Below are 20,396 nucleotides of genomic sequence, written 5' to 3'. Positions count from 1 at the left end.
TACCTTAGCAGTCTCAAGTGATGCAACGCACAGGCGCTCGTCTTGTAAATAGTATACAAAAATTCCCGAGCGGACTTTTCCCTTTCCATCCCAGGTGGCAGAAAACAGACTTTGCTTAAACGCTTTGGAAAATTTTTTCAACCTGGTTGAAATTTCTAGTCGCGCTGTTGTTTGCGTGTATGGCTTCTGGCTGATTTAAATTGTAGCAGGTGTCTTACTGACAGCCGTGACACCACTCGTTCAGCCCTCCGCTGTTGAACCAATAATTTTGCGACCAAGTGTAAATAAACTAGAACTGGCTTCAGTCAGTATAAGTATCGTGGGGTTAGAGACTTGAGACCGCTTCGTCCGTTTGTTTGATCTTGTACTAGTTTAAACGGATACACGCGCTCTAATCCCAACGTAAGTCCCTTATTTCGTTTCACTGAATTCACGCTTCGAGTTGAATTCCCTGGTTGAGTGGTTTCTCTTATTTGGATAAGCGATTTTTGTGGTCAGCCTTGCTCTGAAGCCTACATTTATAAACGAAGACAAACTAAGTGCCGTGAGTAATTTTTTCAGTTGCTTTTGTGTCAATTTTAACTCGCAATTGTTTTTTATTTTCAACGAATTCGTAAGAAATTTTCATCGGCAAATTTTTGTGGGTGCCAGGTGTTCAAGTGAAAAGCTTGTATGCTCTAAAAGCACCGAGTATAATCATGATATATTCATATTCCTTTTTTAAATTCACTTTTTTGAAAGGGATGCCAGACCTCTTAGAGAGAGTACCATTCGTCACCACAGAAAATGGATTTCTTCGAAGCATTGATATATATATATAATCCAGCCAGTGTTTTCTCCTGTTATGTTTATTTATCTCAAAACTCTACGCAAATAAGTCAACAAGAAATATTCGAATCCGACTTTTAATTCATATGGACGCCCAGCGGCTATTTCTGTTTTGTCTTCTCTCTCTGCTTCTTTTTAAGGAGCTGCGTCGAGGGAAGAAAGAGTTTTCCTATCTATATGTTCTCACACATAACAAAACCTTCTAGCTTTCGGCTTTTGTGGCCTGTAAGCAGTTTTTTGTTGTAGCTGAATGGCTCCAAGGAAGTACTTTATATAAAGGGGCGGTAATTTCACCTGCTGTTTCAAATGTGGTGACTGATACAAACTACTGTAAGTCGAGATCAAATATGACATTTTTAGCAGTAAGGTGCACAAACTGATGAAGGAGAAGGGAGTGCTTCTTATAATGTTAATTTAACCGTACACTTTTATGAGTCCAATAATATACATGAAAAAATTACTCGATTCTGATTGGCCCGAGAGCAGTTCAAGTGTAACAGTGCAAAAAGTGTAATACCAGTGCAAATTACACATCGAAATTCTGGATTATGATTAACTAATAGACAATGGGGTTTGGTGAGAACCAATCAAATCAAGGGCGCGCCCGGGATGGCGCAATTTTACGTTGATTGCGTGATACGTGTGCATTTCCTCTGCTTAACCATCTCGAATTTTTTCTTGTATATTATTAATATTAAAGTATCAAATGACTGCAAATTTTGGTCGTCTTTGAAAAAATTTACTCGTGCTTATTTAATCCAAATTGCACCGAAAATCATGTGATTACCTATACGTAGTTACGAAAACGAGGAATGACCTACAAAGAGCTACAGTGACCTACAATTACCTACAATGATGTACAATGACCTACAATGAGGTACATTATGAGCTAAAATTAGCTAATGATTTTAAAGATAATTTGCAGCTCTGAAGGCACTGCAGCAACATTCCACTCTGCGCTTTGAACCAATCAAAATCTCGTTGCTGTGCAAGTCGAAAATTTTCATTGTGCACTCTCGGGCTGAACCAAAGAAAATATTGTGCGAAGAAGAACTTATTTTTAATCTTCTCTTCGTTTTTTCCTGCTCAAATTAAGATTTTATCGTTGCCAAGCAAATCTTTGATATTTGATATTTGTATGTTTTCAATTTAGCTTTAAAACAAAGGAAAACCATCCCAGGGTCTTTTCGCAGTTTATTTCATCCTTCAAGGCCACGTGCGTAATTGCTGTCGTCAGGAGCCCATTAGTTGGAGCCTCCATATGCAGTAGATCTTTGAGTCAACCTTTGCGCGTATTTTTCTATTTTTACAACGAAGCCTTGAGCAGGAGACTCGCCTTTTTATAAATTTACATCAATTTGCACGATTTAAATGCAGTTTTACTGCTTTATTTGTCTTCGTTAGACAATGACTTTACTCTGATTGGCCTTTTAAAACAGTGCGTGCAGAGCCGAGGAACTCGTGGCGTTCTAAAAATAGAAAGATAGCGCAAAGGTTGACTCATTGGGCTTGTATAGGAGAGGCAAGCTCCTACTCATGCGCTCCCGCTGTCGTCGTTTGGGCTGTCATGCAATGGACTAAAAGCGTTGCGTGACATCGCACAATGGATGTTTTCCGCTCACCAACACCCTGATCCTCTTTCGTCTTTCTCTTTGATTGTAAATCATTTAAGTAGGCCATTTTAGCTCATTGTAGGTCATTGTTGTGGGCCATTGTATCTCATTGTGGGTCATTGTAGGCCATTGTGGGCCATTGTAGGGCATTGTAAGACCATTGTAGGTCATTGTAGGCCATTCCTTGTTTTACGAGTGTCACTTTCGTCTAAGCGATGTAGCGCGTCCAGCTTAGCCCCTTCTGAAATAAAATGATTTGTCGAATTCTTCAAGATGTCAATAGTGTAAATTCGAGAGTCCGAATCATCCGGCGTCCAAAAATTGATCTCGGGGAAAAATACTAGACAGGCTTTTGTTGGTAGCTAAGTCCCAGCTGTCCAAATTAATTTGAGGCCAATTTGCTCTGAGTTTTAGGTTTTAAGTGTCCTCTTCTGGTGAAAAAAAAGGTGATTCGAGGGCACAGCGCCAGCTTAGAAAATTTCCGCCCACGTACACCTTCAACTGACTTCTTTAACTGAGCAAAGTAGCGCTTACTAAAAGGTTTTCTCCTGTTCACCCCCAGGTGAAATTTACTCGCGATTCTCCAAACAATCCTCGTATTGCGCATTGATCTCAGATTGGTGAGTGATAAGTTTCCCTCTGCTTGTTTTTACTTGAGCCTGCCAAGCAAAATGGGGAAAACGAAAAAAGGATATGAAAGCTAGAAAGCAAACTAAAGTGATTGGGCGAAAAACTCAAATTAAAATTTGAAGAAATTTGCCGTTCAGAAGGCACCCTGCCAGCAGAGCCTTTCTTAACCCTATCAACCCTAACCTTCGCCCTCTGGTGAGTTTTAGAAAGGCCCCGCTCGCAGGGTAATACGAAGGTAAAACGGCAACCTTAACTCAAGAAACTTTTCGTCTCTCTGTTAACCTGCCGCAGTTGTCTAATGCATTAATTGCAGTCGCGAAAAAAAGGAGGCGTAAAAGGGCCGTTCTTTCTTTAAATGCTAAAAAGAGCAAGGCTGATATAACGGTGAAGGAATATAATAAAAAAAAAAAGACAATATTTCGAAAGGCACTGCCTTTCTTCATCAGGGTTTTACAGGGTTATCAAGAAAGGCAGTGCCTTTCGAAATAACATTTGGCTTTATTCAATATATTCCCTTTATCAGCCTTGTTCTTCTTAGCTTTCAGTTATAACATATAAATCGCTGATTAGGTCCTTCACCAGGATCCGGTGCTTCTGTTTTGTTATGCTGGTCTTTGCTTAGAAAGTTATATCTCTTTAACATGTATTTTCAGTTACTTTTATATATCACTCGTCTTTCAGCGAAACTGATCGGATGCAGGTGGAAGCTTGGGGCTGGGGATACCTACCGTGTCTATTAGCTGTCTTAGTCCTGTGTAGTGTCACATTGACCTGGGATGCTCCTCTTTTCACGCCATATCGTGAACAATATGTTTCACAAGCTCATTTTCAGGGAGTAGAGGTGTTTACCGAAGCGCTGCATTCCCCTGTTGGCCCTGAACAGTTCATGGAACATTTCTACATCTGCTACGGTCAAGACGGAAGGAAAACCTACTTTAAAAAACAGGACCAAAATTACTTCTCTAACACGAGATTTTGGGTCATCAGCTCAACTGGAAAGTTCGTGGCCTCCATGAGATCTTGCTAACATCTTTTGGAATTCAAAAATGTCACGGTCTGGTCTTCCTCGTAACTCAGTCGCCACGATTTTGTGAGAAATCGACAAAAAATGTACACAGGGAAGAGAAATGTTACAGAGAAGAGACTCCAGGCACGGCTCAATGGTCTTCGCAATGTAGTCGCGCTCCAATCAATTTCTCTTTTCTTGCTGAGGGCCATATTAGGGAGAAGCCTGGACACGAGGCATCTGTCTGATAAGAATTTGTTAACAGGAATAGAGGAGGATACGATGTTTGCGATTAAAATTGTTTAAAACTTTGATTGCAAACATCATATTTGTCTAATAACCTTAACTTATGAAAGTTATTCAACAAGGCGGCGACCGGGAAATTTGAAAACAATTTAAAGTGGACTGCAATTGGTTTTTTTTTTTCTGAAAACTCTTTAACCTAACAGTTTTTCAAAGTTTATCTCCGTTGTTTGTAACTTAAGTTATGTGTGCTCAACAACCACTTTTGTCACGAAACTGTCTGGTTAACGTTAAGTTGCATAGCGAGAAGGAACGAGGAATTGGTAAAATTACACCAAATCAACTGCACTGCCGTGGCACAGCCAACTTTAATCTTCTTCAGTCTTGCCTATTTTTAATCAAACCTTCCTTGAGAGTGGTTGTTTTAACGTTTCGGTTTATTTGGTTGCTCGTAAAATCCTTTAAAGATAATTAAATTTGATTTTTAATATCATTGGCCGCTTTTACACTATAGACGGATCATCCGTCCTGACGAATCATGCGTCTCTCATGTTATTCGGCCACACCAACATAACGCAAAGAGGCATAACTCACATAGCCATAACGCAAACTCTAAAAAAAGTCAATTGATCGTTCAAGTGAAAGAACATACCATCGCTGTCGGACTTTTTCTTCCTGTTTAAGTTATGCCTCTGCGTTATGGCTCTGCGTTATGTCTCACTGTGTAATCCTTTTTGCGTGATGCCTACTTGCGTTATGCCTATTCGTGTTATGGCTATTTGCGTTATGCCTATTTGTGTTATGGCTATTTCGGATCCGTTATGCCGTTTTGCGTTACGCCTCTTTCCGTAATGGCCATTTGCAGAATCGGCTTGTTGCCGTTCAGCTTTGGATTGATGCATTCATGATTTGGGCGATTTTATTTCAAATACTGATCATTGATTTTTGTCATAGATATACCTCCATATTTTTTTCCTACACAAAAACTTTTCATCCCTCCAACGATCGCTCCTGTCTTGGGTTCCAGTCCTTCCTTGACAGGTAACGCAAAAGCGTGACAAACGAAATTTTCCAAGAGCCTTGCAACATCACACCGATTTTACTCGTTTGTATCATCGGTGACTCCTATTTTTACGACATGAATCACTTACTCTACTTACTATCTACAAATATGGTGAAATGACAAAAAATCTCAAATTTTAAAAACTTTTTCTTTCCTTCTGTCCTAAATTCCTAAAGTAGTTACAACGTGTAGCGCTTGCAAAAACGCTCGTTGAGGATTAACTCTACTGTTTACGACATCCATAGCGACATGCAATCATCTAAAAAACCCACTCCTATATTTCTATGCACAGAAACCTTCACTCTAACATATTATTTTTACGATTTTCGACGGATGAGTAGATGAGGCTGCATCTCGTTATGATGTCCCATCTATCGAAATTAGGGCATTTTCCCTTGCCTTTGTCTCCGAAATAAAGTCGGTGTTCATTTTTGGAATAAGCAATTTATGACCTATCTTCAGGCGAGAAATGAAAGAAATTTCAATGTGGGAAGATTTTCGCGCAAACGTCCTTAATAAGCTCGAACCTGCGATTTTCGGGTGTCTTGAAAACAAAGACCCTTAAGACCCCTAAGATTCAAAAACGAAGAAAGTAACCCAAAACCCTCAATTTGGCCTAAAAACCAACTTTTAGGCCTAGTTAGGCCTAGGGTTAGCCAAATTGAGGGTTTTGGGTTACTTTCTTTGTTTTCGATCTTTTTGGGATATTAATTAAGGTCTTAGTGGTCTTAAGGGTCTTTGTTTTCAAGACACCCGCGATTTTCGGCAAAATCTCCAACAGCGATTGAGTTAAGTATAACAATCGTTGTCTAGCTTTCGATATATAGGCTTTTTGTGTGAAATGGATGTCCAGTCGTGAGCTGCTTTGTTTGACTGTAAAATTGCAGTCGAATTTAAGCGAATTACTACGCTTTAGCTTGACTTTTTAATTAGTAATTTGTTGCTGTTTTTCTAAACTGAAGAGAGAGGGTGTAAATATTACTAGTCAAACGGAAAATGTCAGTTGTGAAAGAGATGACTGTACATGTGATTTCAGTTCTAGTTGTTGATTACAATTGTTGGGTATACGTTTTGCAAAGCTTGTTTCTTCACTGCTGTCAGCTCATAGGTGTTTGATCACCGTAAACTGTATACACTAATGACGATTAATTTTGTACTTCAGGCAGAAGGATAATCACTTCCATGTACACTATATTGCTTTCTGGGGTTAGAAACGGGAGCTCCGCTTTTAGGCTTGGCTAAATCTATATATTAATAAACAATAGACAGCTTTAGATTCTTAGACGAGAACGACTACGTGTACGAGATTTTCTCATAGAACAACAGTGAGAGCGCGCAGACCTCGTCATTTTAGTACGAGGTTTGCAAAAATGTCGTGTGAAAACAAGTCAAACGGTTGCAGTTTTGGCATTTTTCGATCAACAAAAAGGCTCAGTTACCAGCAATAACAGAGCAACCTACACTGCTAACAAAGACTAAGATTAATCGTACGGGTTATAAATTTTCAAAGTATTTTCGCTAAAATGGGCAGTCAAAACTCGTACTCGTTCTGGTCCTCGTCCTAGAATCTAAAGTTCCCTGATGTCTCGAGCAAGGGACTGTGTTTTTGTTGATTATAGGTTCTTTTAATTTAGTGGAAATGTTTACAAGGATTGCTTAGGATTCCACGTGACGTCACTTCAAGATGTCCCACCCTACAGCAAGGCACATCAGGCTTCCACTCATTCAAACAAACAGCTGTAACACTCTGGATACGATAGGCTGTACGATAATAAAGTTGATAATATACAGTTCATTATTCACTTAATTAAACCATAGTAAGTCGATGATTAAACCGTACTACCTAAATACACCTTTTTAAGAAATTTACTAAATGACACACTACCGATGATTTTTTTTTTCTATTTCTAATAGCTCTTTACCACATCACGATGAAGTCAGTCACAACGGACGGAAAGCCAACCACAATGGATTTCGCTTCCGAGTAGTGAAAGGAAGTGAAGCGCTCCCTTTGAGCCAATCCCTCAGCACCCAATGCAAAACAAATGAAATCATGAAATTCTAAGTTCCAAACACCAAATTAAGTTTCGAATCTGTCTCGGCTGCTTCTTCATCTCTTACCAGTTATTTATTGCATGGTCGGCATTGACGAAAAGTTCAATAGCTTTGTGCGCTTGTTACTGCAAATATACGATGACGTGTCTGACTAAAAGTGCCAATGAAGATATTTTTCGATGAGAATGGCTGGGCGACCAAATATGAAAGAAAGGACATGTTACGTGTCTGTTTGTCACAGATGTTTTAAAGTGGTAATGAATGCTTGCAGTTCACTTTTCACGACATTCCCCTTGTTTCAATAATTTATTTCTGAGTCTTACAGCGTAAAGCATTTTCACTACCTACGTCAATACTACGTAAAGGTATAGTTTATGTGTGTTTATCAATGCGTGGGCGGTATTTCATGAAATCTTTTTTTTTCGACTGTTTGAAAGCCCAGGAATGACGTCATTGAGGGTAGTTTTGCCGTACCTACCCAGTCCCACTCAACCTCCAACCCTGCTCCACTTGGTAGTTTTCCGTCTCCCATTCCCACTCCGTACACCAATGAGGATTACTACCAGCTGTTATTCGAATTTTTAAAGGTTTGGGAATGTGCAAGTTTAGGGAGCTTATGCACGCGACGTTTTTGAGTTACGGACGGAAAACGGAAGTGAACATTTCGCATGTCAGGACAGTGGTCTCTCCCAGATTTTTAAACTAGTCGTCTCTAATAGCTAAAAGATACTTACCAAGATAAACGTCGTAGTGTCAAGACAAGTTAAATAGAAAAACTGCTCACTTTCGGTTGCCGTCCACGGCTTAAAAAGGTTTCGTGCTTGGGATCCCTTTTATCTCTGCAAGCCATTGTTGAGTCATACATAAAGTTAAACTGATCTGAACGAATGCTTCGGATCTTTATGCCAGTCACAAAGTGACTGTCTCTCTATATTCACAGCAAAGTATAAACAAAGCAATGTACTGGTCGCCCGTAATGCACATTAGTATATACTAAAACGGTGGATAGCGGTGAACGCATGCGCTGATTGGTTACTAATACTCAGAATATCCTTTGCTATTCACCTCCGAGTAACTTGCGCGGGATTTGCGCCCGAAAATATTGTAATCGTTGCACAATTGTTCTCACAGTTTTAGTATATGCTAAAACAACTATTCACCTCAGTGTCGGTAGCAAATCCATCACTAGGAACCTCCACTTTGGTGCCTAGTTGACAACTATTAAACGGAAGAATAGGGAGCATCAATGACACAGCTCTGCTGTAGGCTTTTCAGCTGGTTTGCCTTTGCGCATTACAAGCCGAATCGTATGCTCTGCATGCGACATGCAAAGTGTTCTGCAATGAGCCCTTTCTGCGCTCTGCACGAACGAGCCTATATCAGCTTCATGTCTTCAACCTTAAGATTTGCTGGGAACACGTACTATTTAAACAATTTTTCATCGTCGCATTGAACTAAAAAACATTTTACACTGTGCTAATTTAATTTCACCACTTGCTGAATGCATCAACCATTTACAAGTATACAAATGTAAACTCTGCGAAAAAGCCGCTTATTCACGAACATTAACGTTAAAAGTGATACTGAAGGTACTGTTTCGTAGACTAAACATCATACTGCAGAAACGAAGTATCAGCCACGTTATCACCACAGTCATCTGTTAGCATCGATTACCTTTTCAATCAGACTAAAAAAGCAAAAGATCGATATTAAAATACGACGACGGAACCTTCTCAACATTTGATTCATTCACGTTTTCACTCCTGTTACTCCTATGAATCAGGGGCACCCAACGAGTATTTTCGGTAAATATCTGTTCGCAAGGAAAGTGGACTAGAATTTTGCAGAAAATTCGTAACTACAATGAAGAAAGCTTGAATTTTATCCAGCTAAGTAAGAGTCAACTGTGATATTAAAAACAGCATAAAATTTGAAGATCTACAACTTCTATCATTTTCGCCACAGTTTGTTTGATGAACGGACGACTACGTAATGTAAAGTTTTTTACCAGACCCGTTACGGACGACGCAAAAAGGAACAGCTACAAACTCACTAAAGATTGTTGAAACCATTTGAGGTAATTCTGACAATTTAAGTTGAGACATCCGGTCGTTGGGTGCCCTGGTGAACTGTCCAGCAAGGAAACTTAAAGCAGAATGGACAATTTTTGTTCGCGTGGGCCTGTTCATCTTTCCTTATTTGCACAAATAGAAGGGTTTAGAACTAGAAACATTTCCTCACTTACCTCTTCTGTCTGTTCTTCTATCAATTTTTCCAACGCTTTTTGAATAAAGACCTGTCTGTTTAAGATAAGAAAAGGATCTTGTTGTAACATTTAAGAAAATATAATTTATTATCGTAAAAGGTTTGAACCCAGGAGTCATATCATAATAGGACATTTGCATGATGACGCCATTTGACTACAAGTACCAGAATCCTACAGGTTTCGCTTTTCTCATGTTAATTAGAGCCATTGTTGTTTTACCCCACTGGGGATACAAAATTTAAATATGAAAAGAAAAACAAACTGAATTGTGGTAGTTGTAGTCAAATGACGCCATCGTGAAAATTACCTATTAAGTAAAGTACGATCGTCCGGGTGAGTGTAGTCCTGAGAAGGACTGTTTGAGATGACATTGACTGACGTTTCGACAACTGAGCTGAAGTCATCTTCAGACCCAGACGATCGTACTTTACTCAATTATGATAATTTATTATCTTCTGTATTTTCTCCTTTCTCAAATCCCATAATACACCTTGTTTACCTCCCAAAAGTTTGCAAAGGCATTGTTTTCTATTTCTCTTGGGACATCTTCATTTCCCGAGAGAAATTGCAAACAATGATTATGCAAAATTTTAGGGGGTAAAAGAGGTGTATTATGGGATTTGAGAAAACAGTGAATGCCGATAAAATGTTGAATCCACATAACTAAGAAAACCAAAACCTCAAGACTTTCCTTTAAGTGTCTATCACCTCAAAAGGAAAACCCTTTCAGCTGAACAATGCTCTGCACTTGTCTAACACTAATTCTTTGGTGCGCTCAACTCTCTCTCAACTCCAGTTTGCAAATGAAAGTAACTTAACAAAGTTACAGTTCAAAGACCCAACGTTTCAACACTTAGCAAGTGTCTTCATCAGGGGGAGTGAAGAGAAACCGTTGGAAAAGTCCTTTTACAAAGACGCCAGTTAGCGACCTTTCACACTAATGAGATGTAGGTATGTGTCAGGTAAAACGCTACCATCATCATGGTTCATCACGCTTTCCGGTGGAAAGAGGTTTTTCTTTGCAAAAAGCAGATTCTGCTTTGTCAGAACATGCTTGCTTGACCAACTATACAATAAATGAATGAACGGGGTAGTTTCTAAAGAAACTGTGGTGCTGCGTCGGTGGGGAAGTAGTATACAAAAATTTGGTTTTATCAACGGAGTTGATAATGTAAATTGACCACCGTACAGAGATTCTAAAAGCTGACGTTTCGAGCGTTAGCCCTTCGTCAGAGATAATACTGGGATAATACTAAAATTTTCACCACCAACAGATGGTACCATCAACATCTTTGGGTCTCTTTGGGTCTCTGAACTGTAACTTTGCAAACCGGAGTAGCTCTAGAAAGACCTACAAATTACAGTGTACGACTGATTGTACACCTGGTTGTCGTGTGAACTGTAACTTGTGTCTCCTTCAAAGTCAATGTTTTAGAGGCTCCTAAAACGTGGAAATACTAGTGGTAAATTGATCCAAGGCCACGCAAGGAAGAGGAATGGGTTTAATACCGGGTTGGCATCACAGACTTCTTTGCATTGGGATTCTTTGAAAACAGCGATGCAAAGTAATACTGTAACGTCAAGCACTTCCCTTCATTACTCGGTCATAGATCAAACTATCACCACTTTTCCCATCTATCAAAGTCATTTTTCAATAAAAAGGCTTTTAAAAAACACAGCATATTTGCGATGATTTCGGTAAGAAAATAAAGCGGAAAAGTTCGTTGAGGTGATAGGCACTTTAATTTGAACACAGTTCCCTTGCACATGGACTAGAAGTACCTCTGTAATAATTTTTAAACTGATTTTATTAGAACCTGTATTTGTTGTTACTCACTTTGATGCAAGCCCTCCCCCTGGTGGCAAGCCATCAATATCCTCATTTGACAAGCAGTGCATAGCGTAATAAAGGTCAACACCCCCTGGATTTCTCTGAAGTACAGCTAGGATTAAGAGCAAGAATTATCAGTAAAATTGACAATGACATGTTCTCACAATCTTGCAAAGCCCAACAGCACTACCCCTGGGGCATGTAAAACATAAACTACCACTAAACGTCATTTAGAGATGTCCAAGGTGATGAACTGCCAAAAATTTGTGTTTTTTCTTGTCAGGTTAAAAAACCCATGTACGGTACAAATTACACATTAAAAATAAAAACTATTTTTTGACTTCCTATGTGAAGACCTGGATAGTGCCTACTATTGTTATTGCGCATACGTTCTGCGCATCTCCAGATACTCGGATTTTCTATTGGTAGTGCTTACTAATGCAGGGATATTTTTGCGCGGTTTATATTCATGCGGAGAAAGCAGAACTTAGGAAGTGCTCCAGGCATCCAAAAAGAAAACTGGGGATAACCATTCATTTTTTCAGAGATAATTAAGCTTTAATTTGGAAAGGAACACCATACATTGCTTTCTGCTAATATTGTTGATTAATTATCTTTGAAAAAATTATGTGTGGTTACCCCCAATTTTCTTTTGATTGATTTTTAATAACACTTGTTGAGATCTGCTTTTCACGCATATTCATGAAACCGCGCAAAAATACCTTTGAATTAGTAGGCACTGTCCTTAAAAGTATCACTTTTGCCCTTCAGTTGTTACAAAATGGACATATCCACAAAAAGAACTCTGAAATTATTTGAAGCAATCAACTTTTGAGATATATTTTCTGCTAAACAGTGTTGGCATTTTTATATATTGTGTTTTGCATTTGTTATGCTCTGACTGTATGAAGCACTGCAGGGCCACTAACTTAGGACACTGTACTGAAACCAAATCAAATTTAATCAACTTGCATCAAATACTGGTAGCAGGTTGGTTTTTGAGGAGAGGGAAAAACCACAGTACCAGAAGAAAAACCTCTGGGAGCAAAATAGAGAACCAACAAACTCAACCCACATATGACATCAAGTCTAGAAATTGAACCTGGGCTGCATCGGTAAAGTATCTATAAATTTCTCATGTGATCACATTTGTGTAACTTGTCTTACAACTGTGGGCTCTGCAATTTCCTACACCAATGTCAAAATTCGAAAAGATACAAAGAGGAGCTAAAGAATCCAGCTGCAAAACCTCAGAACTCCTTATGCTTTCTATAAATCACTAATTAATAAAAGTTATTAGATTATTATTCTTCTTTACATCATTGGGCAAGCATAATTATCATGGATGATGTTCCCTTCCTGTGCTTCTGTCTTTTTTTCTTTTTTCTTGTGAGCATGTTCTTTCTGTATCTTTCACCAGATGTGGACATTCTCACTTTAAATTTAAGATCCAAAGTAAACCTAGAAGCCTTTAAGAATTAAACCAATGCAATTGCTCCAGTACTTATAATCGACATGACCTTTGTATCTTCAAGTCCATTTTTCTAAAGTGCTGCTGTCCCAGTACTTTTTCCATTTTTTCGTGTTAAGTGTGACCATGGACATATTTCATCATTCTTATATATTAGGGTGCGTTCGATTGACCCTATTCTGGAATAAGAATACAAATTTTTAAAACCAAACTTCTTGTTACCTTGTGAAAGCATTGCTAATCAATATCTCCCTTTAAGAAATACGTTTCGGTTGTTCATTGTCGTGAAGTACAAAATAATTTCAACTGTTTGTCTCTTGGTGGATTACAGTCTTTCAACTGTGTACAATCTTCTTTCGGTGAAGAGGTCGACTGGTTATGCATCACCTCATAAAGCAACATGCTCTGCTGTGATTGTTAGTTTTCAACAGATGTGACTGGTGCATTTTTTCTCTTCGCTGCTTGGGTGAATTGTTCCCTTGGTGGTCTGCTGTCGAATGGCTCACCCGTTGTTTTTCTTGATCTTACAGCCTACAAAATGCTGTTGACCTACACGTAGCTAAACAAGATAGCATGGTTTACCAAAGCAAGACAGAATTAAGTAGAATGGCCAAGACATCCAACTCACCTGTATCCAGGCCCCAAATGTTTCAAAGCATGCCTACAACACCAGACACTAACTCCCCTGGAATGAAGTATAGTTTTTATTGATTCTGATCGAGGAGGTATTTTTCCCAAACAACATCAACATGGACACTGGAATAACAATTCCAAAAACTTGTATGGACGTCCACAGTCAAGAAACACAACAACAGCTGAGCTGTACAATAGTGCACCTCCCAGGGAACAATTCACCCAAGGATAGAAGGAGGATAGAAATGCACTAATCACAGCTGCCCACAACCAACAATTACAGCAGAGCAAGTCCTTTAAAAGGTGACACATGACCAGTTGACCTTATCACCTGAAAAAACTAATACATGTGGAACACAGTAAGATGAAACCTGGTGAACTATACCACAAGTGAGAACACTGTGAGACAAACAATAATAATTGCCAGAATATATTATAGTAACTCACTTGTTAATTGATAAAAAAGCTGTAGACTAGTATGTCATTTGCATTAAAAAGCAAACAAAACTCTGTTTTACAGTTCTTGTGATCTAAGTAATTTAAACCAATTACAGTGCATTTCAGAAAACTTTTGACAAGTGATTCGCATAGTTAGTTGTAAATTTTGTAAGTTTGCTTCAAACTTGGGAATTTCAATACGTAACTGTCAATCAAATGGCAAACTTTGAAACGAACTTGGGGATTTCACACCAAACTTCGTGGGAATGTGGCAAAGTAATTTCATCATTGCTCTCAGTTATTGTTTTGAAATGAGTGCCCTCACCATGAAAGGAATAGCAATTCCAAGTTTCGTTAGGCAGAAATTTATTGAAAGCTGGTTAGAATGGAAAGGACCTTCCCAAATAGGACAGGAACTGAGACTTCCCAAACAAACCATTGCCAAAATTGTTGATCGTTTCGGTAGCAGAGGGAATATCAAAGACAACAAATGTAGAAATATCACTCGGTCAGTGCGTGCTGAATGATGTGAATAATTATATGGAGTGTTGTAAAACTACCAAGCCTAGCATTTACAGCAGTGAAATCCAAAACAAACTGGTAGAGAATAACGTTCCAGTGTTTGCCTGAAAATGTCCCTTCGCATGCATCGATCAGCCGCAGCGTAACGCAAGATCCTCGTTTATATTCTGTCAAGAAATCCAACGTTATTCCACAGGAATCACTGACTCCTGAAAATGAAAATATACTTTTCCAGTATTTAGCACCTTGCGCAGACAACACATTTTTGAGATGAGTGTCCAGTGTTCATTCCCACGAACTTCAGCGTAAAATTCCCAACTTCGTTTCAAAGTTTGCCACTTGATTGACAGTTACGTAATGAAATTCCCAAGTTCAAAGCAAAGTTATGAAATTTACGACGAACTTTGCAAATCGCCTGTCAAAAGTTTTGTGAAATGCACTGTAAAGAATATGTTAAACAAGGAACTTCACACACCAGCTGTTCTTAACTCCAAATCAGCTTCAAGTTCTGCCTCCTGAAGGGCAAGTATAGAATAAAATTAATGTGGTCAACAACATAAGCCTGAAATCTACTGTAATGCAGAGGCACATTTCCTCATGCTTACCAATCAGTTCATAGTAAACCTTATGCCCTTTTGTTTAATTTAAATTACATGTGAGATCTTCATGGCCAATAACACAAGAAAACATACATTATCAGGGCTTTCTGTAAGAAAGCACTTGCATGATTTTGTTTCTATTTCAATGAAAGGAAAGGAAAAGGAAAGGTGACTTTAATAATCAATTCCCAACTTAACCTCATTCCCAATAACATATTTGTTCAGCTGACTGAAGCTTTATTTTGACATACAGTACCAATACAATGGTTGAGAAAAATGTGTATTTTGAAGTGAGGGTTATAGACAATTGACGATTGCATGGCATCACAGGCCATGCACCTGTGGCTCAATTGGTTGAGCACCATACTGTCACACAGGTTCGACACCGGCTGGACCAACACTCAGGGTCTTTAAATAACTAGGGAGAAAGTGCTGCCTTCATAACAAAAATGCAAAGTGAGGTTAGTGAGGATGATTAGCACAAAGACAAAAGAATAATTTCTTGGCTGCCATTTATGAATTATAATGGTCTATTGTCCTGATAAGTGCAAGGATCACTTCAATCTTTTGTCTAATACAATGTTTAAAATGTTTAAAGTGTACCTTTGAAATGGCTTCCTTAGAGACTTTAGGTGCTCCTGCAAAGGTGATCAATATCACACTCATGTTGTCCCGGCTCCCCTAGCAAAAAATTAATAAATAAATACATAAAAAATTAGGAACTTAATTACAAAAACATCACTTGCCTCACTTTGTCTCGTCAGAAAACAAAGGTATTTAGTTCACAGCTGAGACTGACACTGGAGGTGAGAGTTGTACTATATACATCTAACAGTAACAGCTATATTCCTTATTTATTTCTGTTCGCGTGAAGAAAATTAACAAAAGACATATGCTAGAAAGTGTCTTACATAAAAAAGATAAACAAAGGGAAAAATAAGTTCATTTTACAAGAAAATAGGCTCTTTTCAAAAGGATGCTATTTACATTGTCTCAATGATAACTGTCAATGTTCAAATTTTATCAGGGTAATAAAAACACCGCCAAGTCCAAGACAGGATTGTGCAGTGAGCCCACCAAAAGATAAACCAAGCTATTAAAGTTGTTGGGGTAAAATGTTATATGTCGGTGTTACAAAAAAGTAAGGTGATAAACAATAAGATGCCATGTGACAACAGCATGTCCAAGTTCTTCAATGATTTTGTACTTAATAACTGTTCTGTTTTTTAAAGACATAGCTTGGATTATATTAAGATTAAGATGGTTTTCCAAAAGGATTTTGAGAATAAAGAGGAAGTTTTCACCTCAGATTGTGGTGGACACAAATTCCAAAACCATGAAATGAAATGTCATCGGTCACAGGCATGTAATGACGATCCTGGATTCATCATTTTGAACAACATTTCATGACATGGTTTTGTAAAACTAAATTTATCCTTGTCTCCAGTTTAACAGTCGACTATGTTTTAAATACTTTGAAAGATCAATGGTTTAACTCTTCAGCATCTCTCCACAACCCGACTTTCGCTTTTAAGCTTACAATGGGTCTAAATTTAATATTCACTAAATTAGTCGGCTTAGTGTACCACACTGACACCTCCAGCATAACAATAATATTAACACACAACCCACCTTGGCAAGACAGGTATCGAGAAGGTCACTGCAAATCAGTTCTAAATCCTCAGAAAGTAGCATTCTCGAGCGAATGTAGTCTCCTACTTCTTCGTTGCTCATCACATCCCAGATACCATCGCAGCCGATAACAATAAACTCGTCCACCTCTTCATCTCTTGAAATCACAGAAATCTCCGGTTCAGGTGAAACCAGCTGCTCAGCCGCATCTATAGAAAAATCCATCTTGTACTCGAAATCTCCCAGAGCTCTTGACACTGCCAAAGAACCGTTTACTCTTTGAATCATAACACTACCTCCGGCCTTTTCGATGCGAGTTTTCTCATCGGGATTAGAAGGCTTGTGATCAACTGTGTGAAAAGTCACTTTCTTATCCCTACATAAAATGGCCCTAGAGTCACCACAGTTTGCAAAGATAAATTGCTTAGGAGTAATCATGGTTGTCACAGCTGTTGTGCCACTTTTATCATCTCCGTTTGACCAGGCTGGGAGTTCTCGCATTGTTTTGTCCAGCTCAAAAAAACCCATCTTGATTCCATTTTTAAGCTGCTCCAAATCGGGAGAAGATGGCCCATTTTTCAAAGCTGCTTTAAAATCATCACTCGATAAAACGCATCCCAAGAGATTTTCTGCACAATATAAGCTTGCATTAGACCCTGCATGGCCATCGAAAATGCCAAAAAATGACCATTCTTGGAGCTCTTGATTCAACGCAGTGATATCAGTGTGTGCATCTTCCATTTCAATTCGCCAGCCCTGCATAGAGGCAACTCCATATCGAAGTCCATTTCCAGACGCAGACTTCGTAAGTTTTTCAGTCTTTGGCTTTTCTAGAAATGCACCCATTCAAAATGATGGACATTAACCTACATTTATCATATGAAATCTCTTTAGAAAGTTAAACATCTAAGTTTCTAGGAAATGCTCTCTCTAACAGACTTTTTCAATTAACTCGACCCAGTCCCTCTTCAGATACGCAGAAACATTCCCAGCTCGCCCCACGGATGGGGGAGTCTACGCATGGCCTGATCTTCAATGGCGAATTAGACGCTCCATAAAGCGTACACTGGGCTACCTATAATACGTGTTACACAAAAAAGGAAGGCACTGAATTGGTGGTATTGAACTGCAGCGTTCCAGTTAATTTTTTTAAGTGGGGGGTCATTAAGACCATTTGAGGGGTCACCCACATGTCGCGCCAGCAGAGGCCCTTTAGCTCACACGTTCACACGTTTAATTATTTTGTAATGTCCTGTCCCATTTTGAGGTCTTTTAGTTTTTTTAAGTTTTGGTAATAAATTCAGTTTAAAGATAACAAAACACGCTCTTGAGTAAAATTCACTCGTTTCTTCTTTAAATAAATAGTCTGCAAAAAAATAACGGCAAATTCCTCTAACGGACGTTTTCCAGCATGTCTTGCAGTTGCACTAAGCAAACGTATATTGCAAACACTAAGAAAGGACTGAAAGTGTTTTTTCCGCTTCATAATTCCTCTTCTTGTTAGTCTAATCTGATGCCATCAGAAAAAGCCAAGCCAAAAGACACATAAGAAAAAAAATAACATACTTTTTATACATAACTCTGAATCGAATTCTCATCGAAATATTTATGACAATCGATCTTAAAAACACGAAAAATTCTGCAGTCTCTGACTTTTATGAATAAACGGAAAGGTCATGATGTTTTGTCAAAAGGAAGAAATTGATCACGTGCTAGGCAACCATAAAGGTGTCAACTGTCAACTGAATGAACTACGGGAAACACAGGCAGTCCAACCTCGGTATACGATTTATAGACTTTGCATGGGAAATATACTTAAGCTTATAAATGCTAAAGTAAGCTGTAAATGTACAAATAAACTTCACTTACCTCTACGTACAGTTGTCCTCGTCTTTTCTGTGCAATCGGAGGACAAATTGTGTCCGTTTTAGACGGGTTTGTGGCTTACGAGTTTTTGCGATGTCGTTAGTTGTCATTTCCCCTCTAACAACTAACGACATCGATGACATTTTTATGATCTGGACTGAAAGTCCGGAGAACCTTAAAATTTTCGTCGATTATCTCAACAACATTCACCCTACCATAAAATTCACTAGCTCACACTCTCCCACCAATATTCCTTTCCTTGACGTTAACGTCTCACTAACTAGTGACGGAAACATAAATACAGACCTATACACGAAACCCACGGACAAACACCAACATTTACTTTATTCCTTTTGTGATCCTCTACACACTAAAAAAGCCATTCCTTTCAGCCTATCACTCCGCCTACGACGAATTTGTTCTGCCGACGAAAGATTCGCACCACTGAACTAACGACATACCTTCTAAAACGAGGTTACAAACGCGACTTTGTTACTAAACAAATACAACGCGCTGCAGACATTCCCCGCATACATACCCTACAACCTAAACAGATAAACAAACCCGAAAGCATACCTTTCATAACGACCTATAATCCATCACTTCCTTCCATCTTCAACATAATAAAAAAACACTACAATCTACTTCTTTCTTCTGACCGCTGCAAAAATGCTTAACTACATCTACCTGTTGTGGCTTTCAGGCGCTCCCCTAAACTTCGAGACCTGCTGGTAACAGCTAAACTGTCCCCTAATGTAAATCATTCTAATTCCGCACTTCCTTCCGGTTCTTTTCGCTGTGGTAAAAGATGCGCTACCCGTCCTTACATTTTTCATGGACTAACCAACTACACATTCTTTTCTACTGGCGAAACGCGCTCCATTAATTTCCACATAACTTGCGAAACTAAAAACCTTATCTACATGATTCAATGCAACAGATGCCATCTACAGTACATAGGAGAAACTAAACGAAGTTTAAAAGACCGTTTTAATGAATACCGCCGCACTTTAGATAACGCTAACACCAAATCCAAACCTACTACAGTCGCAGAACATTTCCTCTCCTCTCCCCACAAAATCTCTAAGGACATGCAATTAATTCCTATCGAAAAAATATTTTCTAACAGAGATTCGATCCGTAAGGCCAGGGAAGCTTTTTTAATTTTAAAAGGCAGGACAATTGATCCCAACGGTCTTAATATCCGCCGAAGAAACGTATTAGATTTCAGTTTATTATTTTGAGTGATTTCCGTTATTTTTCCGTGACTCTTAGTATTTGAATTCAAATTCATTGTAACTGCCATGTTTTATCACATTTTTTCCAGTATTACGTCAGCATCGATTTACTATATATATATGTACATAGAAGCAATTCAGTGTTAACTCTCATTGTACCTGAAGAAGGCTGGTTTGGCCAGCCGAAATATAGTACACCACTAAAATCAAATCTACGTTGTATCGGCTCTTGCTTAAAATATTTAGTTTCCCAAATAAACTTCATTTTACACTACAATGACAAAATTATTTGTCAGAGAGAAAGAATTCCTGTCTCCCCGCGTATCACATTTGAATGCACGTATGCAAATTTGTTAACTCATTTTCACCGTGTCCCGATTCCCGCGAAATTTTTCTTCTTTCAAATATTAACAAAAATATTATTTCTCGTCAAGCGTTGCATCTTTTGTGTTCAAAGAACCG

At 38.6% G+C, this 20,396-nt stretch overlaps 1 protein-coding gene across 2 annotated transcripts; it reads right to left on the bottom strand.

Annotated features, from left to right (window-relative positions):
- Window positions 1-4,739: 4,739 nt before the first annotated feature.
- On the bottom strand, window positions 4,740-17,789 carry LOC137978965 (protein phosphatase 1A-like). 2 transcript variants are annotated; one of them, XR_011118245.1, is made up of 7 exons: window positions 16,831-17,789; window positions 15,802-15,879; window positions 15,075-15,114; window positions 11,542-11,647; window positions 9,684-9,738; window positions 6,137-9,125; window positions 4,740-5,910 (listed from the first exon to the last, which is right to left on the bottom strand). XR_011118245.1 is itself a non-coding variant. In XM_068826087.1 (6 exons), the coding sequence occupies exons 1-6, from the start codon at window positions 17,674-17,676 to the stop codon at window positions 9,117-9,119; spliced, it is 1,134 nt and encodes a 377-aa protein (XP_068682188.1). In that variant the 5' UTR covers window positions 17,677-17,789; the 3' UTR covers window positions 4,740-9,116. The 2 variants fall into 2 exon arrangements, 1 of the variants encoding a protein (XP_068682188.1); XM_068826087.1 differs by having other exon boundaries at window positions 4,740-9,125.
- Between the last annotated feature and the right edge of the window lie 2,607 nt (window positions 17,790-20,396).

The sequence above is a fragment of the Montipora foliosa genome, chromosome 12, assembly GCF_036669935.1.
Source record: "Montipora foliosa isolate CH-2021 chromosome 12, ASM3666993v2, whole genome shotgun sequence".
NCBI lineage: Eukaryota > Metazoa > Cnidaria > Anthozoa > Scleractinia > Acroporidae > Montipora > Montipora foliosa.
Note: the sequence above shows the minus strand (reverse complement) of the source record. Positions and strands in the feature narration are given on the sequence as shown.